The sequence below is a fragment of the Crinia signifera genome, chromosome 2 (genome assembly GCF_055691185.1).
Source record: "Crinia signifera chromosome 2, ASM5569118v1, whole genome shotgun sequence".
Taxonomy (NCBI): domain Eukaryota; kingdom Metazoa; phylum Chordata; class Amphibia; order Anura; family Myobatrachidae; genus Crinia; species Crinia signifera.
This window is the reverse complement of record NC_139218.1, coordinates 67,123,102-67,135,249: the sequence shown is the minus strand read 5'-3', so window position 1 is coordinate 67,135,249 and position 12,148 is coordinate 67,123,102. Positions and strand designations below refer to the sequence as shown.

Sequence of the window (12,148 nt, the reverse complement as noted above, 5' to 3'; positions counted from 1 at the left end):
CAGCCAATAGTGTGGCAGCAACTCAATGCGTAAAAGCATGCAGGCATGGTCAAGAGGTTCAGTTGTTGTTCCCCCTCCATAGTGAGATATGAAGGTGAAGGTAATAAAGCAGTTTCTGACATTCCCTATATCGTCTATTAACCTGTCACTGTCTAGTCTAGGCTTTGGGAAATTGCTTTACTCATGCTTTTCCAATGCTGCATTTTCTATCCGTGTTTGCCAGATGTGTCTAACTGTAGCTGTGGCTCTGAAATAGATGGAGACTTGCACAATTGTTGTTACTGTGCATAGCTTTTAAACCTTCAAACATGTACAGTATATGGTGATATTTCCGTGTATATCTTCTCAGTCACACCAAACAGCCCGTCTTGGCACCCTACATTGTGTGAGACTCTGCTAGCTTTGGCCGTCTTTTCTTGCAAAAAAATGTCTTGGTCGCAGTGTGGTTTGGTGTGAACAGGGTGATTAATTTGATATGTAACACTTGTGTTTCTCTGTGTGACTGTGTATACAGATTCAGAGACTCAGTCGCAAAGTGCTATGATGCAGCGGTTATGGCTTTTTTCCCATGCCAAGTTCTGTTGTGCTAAGAGAACAGCCTCTGTCACACACAGTATACAAGTGCTGCATATAAAATGAACCGGCACAGACTCCTGGTGCGTCCAAGTTGCTTTGCATTGTGACTAAAAGACATACGCTGCAAAAAAAGATGGCCAGCGCTAGTGGAGTAGGGACCTCTCAGCTCACTCACATCATGCACCCCACCTGCTTTGTGATGTATTGAGGCTAAATGTATGAGGACACATCTTTAGTTACATATTTTTGAAGCTGAATTGGTGTGATTGCTGCCCATTTCAGTATGCAAGATATGGACATGACAGCATTTGTTAAGTTGATTTCTGCTGTCATTAGCTGTACTTTCCCCTTCACATTCCAGTTATATCCAGGTAATGATTGTGACTAGAACACAAAAGATCTCCATTACTGCTATGGAACACACATTTCTTGTTTGCTAATCTCTCAAGTTAACGTTGCATGAGAACTAAGCCACGGGTTTAGAGGAAAATTCAACTTTCCCATCCAAGAGCCGGGTACTCGCCAGGTTCCACATCTGTTCCTTGGAGGATGACCAGTTCTGGAGGGAACGTGAGGGGGAGGGGGACACTCAGCAGCTGTTTTTCTCATACCAGCATCTCGGCTCATGCTGTGTGGCAGTGCTTTAAAGGGGACCGCGTATGTTTATTGGAAGGTAGATTGTAGGAAAGCAAGTGTCCTAGCAGAACAATTAGATTGATGTCTACATTAGTGACTAGAGTGAACAAACCGATCTCATCATTATAACACATTACGCACTTGGTGTAATAGCGAATAAATGAGCAGTGCCCTTGGTAATTTTCCTCCGGGTAGTTTGAATGCTAAATCTTACATAATCTTCAAAACCTTCTTTCTTTCGGAGCCTTTATATCCTGAGATTTTGTCATTCAACTAACAATTCCAATTTGTATGGACCTTAAAAGGCCACCAATGTGATAAACATCTAATCAAGATCGCTCATATAGGGGCAGCTGGAAAATCCGATTTGGCCGTCCGTGTCAATGGTTTCCTGAACGAACTAGGCGCCATTACAATATTTGTGGTTAAATTTGACATAGCCTCAAGCCGATACCCATATTAAGCTTGTCTTGGTGCTATCTTTTTCCTGATGGTTTTAATTTTCTTTAGTCTAAACCAAGAACTTTGTTCGTAACATCCTATCTGTTTATGCACGTTTCCAGGGTGGCGGAGAAAGAACCAATCAACAAGATGTCTCTTCATAATTTAGCCACTGTCTTTGGTCCCACACTGCTGAGGCCATCTGAGGTGGAGAGTAAAGCTCACACAAACTTGGCGTCCGATATCTGGTCACATGATGTGATGGCACAGGTAACTATAATCTCAGTCCCTCATTTGCACTAAATACTTAACAATGCAGTGCTGGGGTGATTGATGTAGGGCAGAGGAATGGTTTATAACTAGTGGGCAGATTTATTAAGCTCGGTGAAGTGATAAAGTGTCTGATTTTTATCACCGGCCAATCATCTCCTAACTGTGAAGTTACAGGCTTGGTTTGAAAAATGACAGGTAGAAGCTGATTGGCCGGTGATAAAAACCAGACACTTTATCACTTCACCGAACTTAATAAATCTACCCCTAGATTTATTAGTGATTTTGCTGTTCACATTTCCATAACTTATGGTAAAGTGCTTGGGTTATGGTATAGTGGTTGACAATGTCAAGGTCCATAGTCACTAGGTTGACCAATAATGGCCGACACCTATCAATGGTCAACATATCCTAGGTCGACATTGACGGAAGGTCAACAAAAGCGGAAGTTCGACACAAGTTTTTGTGTCTGTCGGCATATGAGATGAATACCGTATAAGTGTACCGCTTCCCCTTGCATAGCTCGCCATGCTTCGGGCATGGTGCTCACTGCGATCTATGTCTACTTGGATAGTAAAGTATGAACTAAGTTGTTTAAAAAAAAAAAAATTGAAAAACTCATGTCGACATTTTCAGTGCCGATGTCAATGTCGACCTTTTGCTTGTGTAGACATTTTGTAAGTGTTGACCTCGGGTATATCTACTATTCATAGGTGTGGACTTAGTAATTGTTGACCAGTGGTCGAGCTAGTGACTGTTGATCTAGACATTGTCGACCCAGGGACTGGTTACCAAATGCCTGTAACAATCCTTTTCTGTAAACATTTCATATGTTTGTTAAATGGGAATATTATCCCTATGTTTCCATCATAAGTGGATCCACAATTTCAACCGGCTATTTCTATTTTATGTGTCCTCCCAGGTCCAGGTTCTTCTCTATTACCTGCAGCACCCACCGATCAGTTTCACTGAGCTTAAGAAGAACACGCTGTACTATTCCACCGATGTGTGATCACGCACTTCAGCCAGCTGGGAGAGAATACAACGGCTCCGCTCCTCTCTGTACATTTGGCAAGAGACATTCTGAGGGGAAGAGTAGGATCTCGCAGCCCAGAACATCCCCAACTTGCTCCTGTGCATTTCTTGAGTCCTTTTGTAAAGAAAAGTGTAAACCAATCACACACGAAATGAATCCAGGACTGTGCTCCCCTGTATCAAGCTGTTTTTGTATATTGGTGTTCAGGCATTATGTGACGACGGAGCATGGAAGAAGCGGAGCTTTGGAAACCAGTTTTTGTCATCCGCACCCCTTGATGTGTGTGTGAAAACTATTTAGGAAACTTTACAACTCTGCTGACCCTCGCGGTCTTTTAACCTGCCATATTCTCAGACCTTGTGCTGGAGACACCCTCCTCTACCTTTGGGGACCAAACATAAGACAAGACCTCCTTCCCCCTGCAGAGAGAGAGAGCACAACTGTACAGACGGGTTGGTGATCTGCCATGTTTTGCCTCACACAAACCTTCAGAATGTGAGCGGATCCTCTGTCTCAATAATTTTAATTATAATAAGTTGCCATGACGTTTTCTTCTACTCCTGTCCTTCTATTGTGAATGCCAGTGCTGGGTTTATTTTTTTTCCTTGTGGATATGTCACTTGTGATTTTGCTGCTTTCAAAAAAAAGGGTGGTACGTTTGTTTGTTCTGCTGGGCTTGAGGAAATGACTGGCACCTGAACTGTACGGAACATGGAAAGTGACATCTGCACTGGAGCATACATTCATTTCAAGGAAACCAGTTGTCACAGTGAAATCAAAACACATTCCATTACCCAGAGAAATTACATTGGTCTATATTGGTAATTTAAATATTGGTAATTTAAATGATGGCCATCCAATCAGATGGCCATGAAAATGCTATGCGTTTGTTACATCTTTTCCTGCTCTGTTATAAGTTCCAAATAACCAGGCGCAATGGCAGATTTTCAATGGGAGGTTTGATTACAGCGGGAGAGAATTGTGAATGTCCTTGTGAAATACCCCCAGAGTACAAGTGACAATCACCTGTAATATGGGCATATCCTGTATTGTCACTATTGTCACTTAGCTGCAGAATGACGTCATTTGGTCAGAGGAAGAACCGCTACTGTTCTCTAGGGGCCTGAACACACAAGACAACCTGGTACTGCAGTCACAACAGAGAACTAAACATAAAATGTTACATTTTTATTATCTCTACTGAGTGTTGTAACCAGTTTATTGTGACATGTTATAAAAGGAATCCCGTATTAATATGTTACAGCAGTGGTTCCCCAACTTTTTGCAAGTATAAAAAAAATGTAACCCCTAGTATAAAAGTTCTTATTGAGAAATGTAGTACTTATTTTTCTCAATCAAGTAAATTGTGTTTATACAGTATGACACCCTTTGGTTTAGTTAGGCGGTGCGGAACAGGACTCGCTTCTGTGTGATTGGCAGCCACCAGCACTGGTTTTTCCTGTCACAGTGACCATAAATAATTATTATTGGTCCTTGACTACCAGCACAAAGCACCCTTGCAGGGGTCCTGAGTCACCCCAAGGTGCCACGGCACACAATTTGGGAACCACTGTTTTACACCTACATTCATTCTAGTATCTAGACCAGCAGTAATCGTTCTTGTAAGAAGCGAGAGGGGTCATTATGTGCTAAGAATCTTCCAGTTCCGCAGTCTGTGAGCTCATATTCTGGAACAATAATTGTTAAGCCCCCAGAGAGAATAATGGTGCCCAGGTATGGTTTCATCTGTGGCCAATGTTGGGCACATGTGTGCAGTCAGATCAGATCAGCGCAGGCTGTGCTCAGGCTGAGCGGCTGGTTCCAAAAGATCACAGTCAGGAAATAATAGGAGACAGTAAGTTGTAGCCATTGTCCAATGCACTTTCTACCAGACTGATACAGTTCATCTGCCTATCTGCCTATCAGGCTAAGCAGGCCTGTAGCGCCATACGGGCTGCAATTCTCTGGTGATTAGTTCTATAAGGACCTTAATTCACTGGTGGTGTCCTAAGTTCAGTTTCTCTGTCCGATAATGACAATAAACTGATTTGTACAGAAGGTGCAGATTTATTGATAGCATTAGTCAGATTCCATTAGTGAATAGTAGGTAATTATATAGTTTTGTGGTATCTCCTACAGGTCACTTAATACCCTTACTGATAGAGATGACAGAGAAGGGGGTTATCACATGTACTTAATACTTTCCGTTGCTGTTCTTCTCTCCAGCAGTCTCCCTCTGAGATCTACTGCTAATATAATTCCCATGATACTGTATAAAGGACCAGAGTGTCTTGTCTATGGTTAGCTACAGTACAGATCTGGTCCTGTAGCTGTACATCATAGGGTCAGCCTGTAATAAGCAGCACATAACTTATGTTCAGCAGAAGCGTCCTCCCCGGCATCGGGAAAGCTATGAGTGTGAGCTCATCCTACAGGTCAGTAACTGAAATTTACCAGAGCCACCGGCGTTTGGTCCAGAAGGTGATTGATTTACATTCTCCCTCATTCAGGGGTAAGCAGTAACATCCAGCTCTTTCAGCTGTTACTAAATAGCAGCACTCTTGAGGACCGGATTTACCAGTAAACATTAAACCCTTACGTCACATGTCCACCTGCACACATTGACATTCACCCCCACACACAGTGTCTGTGCAGTGCTGCTTAGTCTCTATCTCCACTAGTTCTTCTCAAAGCTCCATCTGTTATAGATAAAGCCCCAAGCTGGGCAAAGCTGGACATGTGCCCATTATGTTATGGACTAAAACATAGTTAAACAAGTTGTCTGCTGCTGAGGAACTACAAGTCCCAGCAACCATGCAGTCTATCCTCTTTCTTTATCACCCTGCTGATTGCCGCAGTCCTGTGCAGGCTGTTTAGTAAACCGGTTATTGAGGTAATATTATAGTAGGGACACAGACGGGCGTTTTTTGCCTCCTTTTGTGATGTTTACATTATGAAGTACAGTAATGATAATGACAAAATATTTCACTTTGATTTCTTCTACTACTTGAGTTGATATTTTTTACATAGTTTTATTCAAACTCATAATTTGGAGGCATAAACTTAGAACAAGCCCGTTATGTATAGTTTCCATTTTGTATTATTTTGGCAGTGCAATGTCTCTGCAATAGTGACATTGATAAATGAGCATGTCTTCTTGAGAACATGATGAACTGTGACCACTTGTAGATCATCTGGCATTACTGCACTGCATCCTGTTACTGGTTATATAACAGAGCGGGAGTGCTGGTAAATACATCAACAGTCCCGGCTGTAGTTCTCCCAAACAAATGCTGCTTATTACCAAATGTACTTGTTTGTGGAGGTGGACTGTTCTGGATGTGGATTGTGTTCATCCCCGTCTCTCCTGTCTGAGATCGCGTTCCTCCCCTTCTCTCTTCTTTTTGTAAAGTTATATGACTGCCTGTAGACCAACTAGCCTCAGCCTCCTGTATACCAACTAGCCTCAGCCTCCTGTATATGTGGTATGGCGGTCCGACAGGGGGGATCCCGATGTCAGAATTCCGACTGCAGGTGCTCCGACAGGGGGGTGAGCGCAGAGAGATGCCCCTTGGTGGCTCGCTTCGCTCGCCGCACGTTCCATTCTCCCTCTATGGGGGTCGTGGACCCTCACAAGGGAGAATAGCCCATGTCAGTCAGGATCCCCCCTGTCAGAGCACCGGCAGTTGGGATTCCAATGTCGGTCAGTTATCCGGCACCCATCTTAAAACGGTACTTATGTAGTAACTGGGCTGCCGATTTTGAAATCGGGTCCATCGCATCGCATCGCACCCGACCATATCGCATGCGATGCGATGCGATGGACCCGATTTTTCCATAGGATTCAATGTTAAAATGGACTCTGTCCATTTTAACATAGAATTCAATGGGAAAAGGGGTCCTTGTCATACCCCTACTATCCAAGTGGGCATGGAGTTGGATATAAACCTGTGGCGAGCGTAGCGAGGCGAGCGTAGCGAGGCGAGCGTAGCGAGCCCCGCGAGGGGACACAGAATACCGTCCCCTCGCGGGGCTCGCTTCGCTCGCCACGCTTCGGGCTCGGTGGCTCGCTACGCTCGCCACAGGTTTATATCCAACTCCATGCCCACTTGGATAGTAGGGGTATGAAAAGGACCCCTTTTTCCCATTGAATTCCATGTTAAAATGGACTCAGTCCATTTTAACATTGAATCCTATGGAAAAATCGGGTCATCGCATCGCATCGCATGGTCGTATGCGATGCGATGCGATATCGCATCGCATCTGATTGTATGCCTTAACTTAAGGCATACAATCAAAAAATCGGCAGCCCAGATACTACATAAGTACCCTTAAAACCATAGTCACAGGAGTATAAGATCACATTACCTAAAAGTCCCTTATTCTTCAGTGCTGTGCACACTGCAATGTTCTGTGTTCTAGGATCACAGACTTTCTGCTAGATGGAAAAGCAATACCAATACTGGTCAGCTATAGGTGTTCTCATGCAGCAGGCTAAGGCTTTTCTGCTTCTGTGGAAGCTTCCCGGCACATCCTGCTTACCAGTTCTGGTGATTGGTACTTCTATATGCAGAGACTGGCGGACTGTTATCAGTCATTGATGTGGAAGAAAGAAAAGAGGTAGGGGGAGATTGCGCAATTGAGGACAGACCAAGTAATTTAAAAGGTAATAATGCAATTTATTTAAACATTTTATATTGATGTGGAAGAGTGAATATTTTGTTTATCTAGCTGTACTATTAAAATGGTAGACTCAGACCTAGTTCAGTACTTCAGTGTACTACCCATATCTTTTTAGCTACATTCTGTTTAATGGAATCTGTAAACTGAATACTTAGTGGTCACTTCTTGGACAGCTTCTCGCAGAACACACGGTTCTCACTGTATTTCTGATTACTCTGCATAAAATACATTCCCAGTTATATTTACGGTTTCGCATGTGGCTCCCTCAGGAACAATTAGCGGTGTTGAAGAAAACTGGAGCTCATACTTAAAAGCACCCTATATAATAAGTCTAACACTGCTCCTCACTTCTATGGGGGAGTTCAAGTGTTTTGTACACTGGCAGCAGTAGCTGGCGCCCAACGGGTGAATTCAAGTGTTGCTCCTATTGGACACACTCAGACGTTACTGTCATTTGTTACAAAATCAGTGTAGACAGCTTGTTACTGACTGGAAGTATTTGGCACATAAGGGACAGGAGGTAGTTCAGCAGGTAGTGGGTGCCTGTGGCATGCAGATTGTGTTTTCAGGGAAGGCTGAGAAGAATGGGATCGGGTGCGGTGCAACATCTTGAAAGCAACCGGTCACACAGTCACTTTATGCATGGCCACAGCCTATAAAACAGCATAATGCCCACTTTGTTATGCATCAGATGGAGCGCCTGCCCTTGACCCAGATTCTCTATTGTAACTTGTGGGATTTAAAGGGTATATATTATCTGGACTCATGGGGTCTACATACGTAGCAGTCTCAGGCCATTTTCTGAGCAATGTTACTACATCGCTCAGAAAATGCCCCTACATCGCTCCGTGTGTAGGGGAATAGCGATAGCCAGGGGCCCAGGGTCAGGGCCAGTGTTTTCAGTGAAGAACAATGGCCCTGACAGATTGCTCAGCGCAGAGTGCTGGCGCGTCACTGTGTGTGGAGCACTCAGCAGGGTCGCTACATGTGTAGGCCCATAAGAGTTGTTTTTTATGTATATTTAGAACTTTTAACCCCATCACTATTACTGGAACTGTCCTCTGATGAAGCAGTCCGCACACACACTATAGATATATAATCTCCAGCAGAGCGTTTCTAACCATCCCCCATACTTGCAGTTGGTGCATAAAATGGCTGCAAGTAGGCCACATTGTTCCGTGGCTGGATTCTGAGATTTAAAAGCATTTCTAGACAAACTTGTAGCGTGATAAGATATGATTGGCTGATGTTCGCTACATAAACTGTATATTTACTAGGCAGCTGTTACTCCATGATGTCCTCTGTCTTCTCATTTGTTATTATCCACACTACACACAGCTTAAATAATATACTTCATACCGAAACTCTGATGCATAAGTGACCAGGGTTATTCAAGCCTAACGTACCAGGACACTCAAGCCCTAAAGTGTGTTTTATTTTGCATTAATATTCTATTTATAAAGTCCAAGCAAAAAAAATCCATTAATTAAAAAAAAAAGCATTTCTCAAGGGATTAAAAAAGATGTTATGTATATTTTTATTTTGTGTCCGTACTGTTGCAATGTATGTATATTATTATGAAGCTAGATTTCAAGCAACATTAGCAAGGATAACGTTAGTTAATAAAATATTTTAAAAACATTTGTTTTGTGGGTTTTTTTTTTTTTTTAAATAAGGTCAACTTTAATGTTCTTACTAATGATCTTTTAAAATGATGATGTTATTGTTGTATCAGCCATTCATGTTAGCAAGGATTAAAGCATGACATTTCCCAGGATGCATTAGGTTGACATTAAAAAGGTCAAAAAATCTGGCGGCGGAGGCAGCGGGGGTCCCTGCAGTCCATTAGAAATCACGAGCGCTATCCGCCGGGCTATGCGGAAGTGCTTCTAGTGTGAAAACTCTGGCAGCACGCTGATTGGCTGAGATCAGCGTGCGCCGTGCTGCCAGAGTTTTCACACTAGAAGCGCTTCCGCATAACCCGGCGGATAGCGCTCGTGATTTCTAATGGACTGCAGGGACCCCCGCTGCCTCCGCCGCCAGATTTAAATACACAGCGCCGTAGGACAGGTAACCGGGCGGCACAAAATGCCGGCCTCCAGTGGCCGGCGTATTTTTTTTTATTTTAATAAACAGAAACAACCAACCTGTCTCCTGCAAATAACCGGCAATGTTTGGCCCTGAATCTTAAACAAAACCCACAGCTCTAATGTCATTCTGATAAAGAAGTAAGAAATCCATCCTGATTATAAAAATATGGTTGCATATATATTTATTTATTAACAGTTTCTTATATAGCGCAGCATATTCCGTTGCGCTTTACAAAGGGGACAGTGATGCAACAAAACAGGGTATTTACAGACAGTCAAAATGTAGGAGGGCCCTGCTCGCAAGCTTACAATCTATATCCCATGCAGTAAATGTTTCTGCTGACGGGGCAAACCATATGAGGCGGGAGGACAGGGGGAATCTGAAAGTCACTTTGCTTGCCACACATTTGGCCTGGTGGTTTGCTTCACTCGCCACCCTTTACTAAAATATAAAGATGGTGGCGTGGATGGTCAAATTGGTGTTCCACCAACCTTACTGCTGCCACTACACATGGTATGTTCCATTGGCTGCATCCAAGCCTAGGAACTAGCTGCTACCATACCAATATCCCCGAAGATTTATTTGTATACGATGAAACTTTGCCAAACAAATGCATATCAACAGATAAACATGTTTGTCATCATTGCTCACTCAGTTAAAAATGGCAGCATCGCTCACAACGACTGTTCTTTTTTTAGTGCAATATTTAGCTGGGTGTGGTATATGGTCCCGATGCCGGGATCGAGACTGGCCGGACTCAGACAGCGGGGTGAGTGCAACAAAGCCCCTTGCGGGGCTGCGCTCACCACCTATTCTCTTCTCCCTCTATGGGGGTTGTGGACTCCCACGGGGGAGAATTGCTGGTGGCCGTTGGGACCCCAAGTGTAGGGGTTTTGACTGTCGGAATCCCGACTGTCGGGAAACTGTCCGGCACCCATTTAGCTAACATCAGCTAATTGACTTGGCTGTATTTGCATTTAGTATACTAAAAGAACAGTCACTGAGAGCCATGCTGGCATTTTTAGCAGATATTTTGAGGAGGATCACTCACAGCAGCGATGGCACCCAAAGGATTAAGGATTGTTCCAAGGGAAACAGATTTACAGCTAGAACTGCTCTTAATGTATGGACTTGTGGGTTTTAAGGATATTTATGGTTGAGTACAGATGGTTACTAACAAAGTTAGTAAATGGTCATTATTAAAAAGAGATATAGATTAAACTGTACTGTGAGGATGGTTGCCATTAAAATCCCAATGTCCATTTAAATTAGGGATGGGGAACCTTTGGCCCTCCAGATGTTGTTGAACTACACATCCCAGTATGCCCTGCTACAGTTTTGCTATTTGGCCATGCTAAAACTGTTGCAAAGCAAGCTGGGATGTGTAGTTCAACAACAGCTGTCCACACAGTACTCTGATCCCACTCAGCACTGCTCCTCTGTCCCCCACCCTACCCCACAGGACTGCTCCTCTGTCCCCTACCCCACAGCACTGCTCCTCTGTCCCCCTCCCTGCCCCCAACACTGTATGCTCCTGTCCCCCTCACTGCCCCAGCAGCACTGCACCTTTTTCATTGTCACCACAGCACCCAGCCATCAACTTGATGTCTAAACCACCCCCCCCCCCCCTTTCAGGATCCTTTAATTTCCGCCCCTGCTCACAGCTCCGCCAGGCTCAATTTATCCCACCGTTTTATAAGAGCTGTTTCCACAGTGCACACCCCCACACTCACCCCACCATCCACAGGGCGGGTACTAGTACTCACAATTAATTGCAGTGCACGGCGGCAGGCAGGCAGTGGTGTTTAGTCCCCGGCTCCCTGGATGGCATCTGTGGTCACAGCGGATCTTCTCCCAGGTGGGAGGGTGGCCGGCCAGCAGCAGTTAATTATTTAGTGGACGGGAGGGGGAACGCTCATTGAATATGCACTGCCACGGGTCCCGCTCATTAGATATGCATGAGCTGCGTGCATATCTAATTAGCAGGGACCTGTGGGAGTGCATATTCAATGAGCGGGTCCCTCCCTGCGCAGCATACAGTTATCGCTCAAGTTTGTCTTGGAGCCCAGGGCACTTAGAAACTCTGGCAAGGGCTGCAGAGTCTCCCACACAGCTCCCGGCTTGGAAAATGGAACTTGGGAGACAATGGAGCCAGTGCCCCCTTTAAGGGTGGCGCCCGGCGGCAGATGTCTCCATTGCCTCCGGGAGTTCTGCCACTGTCTCACTGAGATACATTGGAAACCTGCAATAGGTCAAAAAGGGTTTCCCCAAAGCTCTTTAAAAAAATAGTTGAAAATAGTTGTGCTACTTATATCTGTGGTACAATGTTTCCAAATGGTCCATTATAGCCTGAAATACCTTCTACTGATCGGGTGCCGGATGCGGTCCCGACAGTCATTTACCCGACGTCGGGAT

General features: G+C 44.3%; 1 protein-coding gene across 8 annotated transcripts in view; it reads left to right on the top strand.

Moving 5' to 3' along the window:
- ABR (ABR activator of RhoGEF and GTPase) overlaps positions 1-6,753 on the top strand; it is a 381,486-nt gene extending 374,733 nt beyond the window's left edge. For 4 of the 8 annotated variants that reach the window (XM_083172285.1, XM_083172284.1, XM_083172283.1 and 1 more), the window contains 2 exons: positions 1,776-1,923; positions 2,846-6,751. In XM_083172285.1, coding sequence (XP_083028411.1) covers positions 1,776-1,923; positions 2,846-2,935 — 238 coding nt within the window. In that variant the 3' untranslated portion in view covers positions 2,936-6,751. Of the gene's footprint in view, positions 1-1,775; positions 1,924-2,845 lie in introns of all 8 variants that reach the window. The other 4 variants (XM_083172287.1, XM_083172288.1, XM_083172289.1 and 1 more) reach the window with 2 other exon arrangements.
- Positions 6,754-12,148: the final 5,395 nt, after the last annotated feature.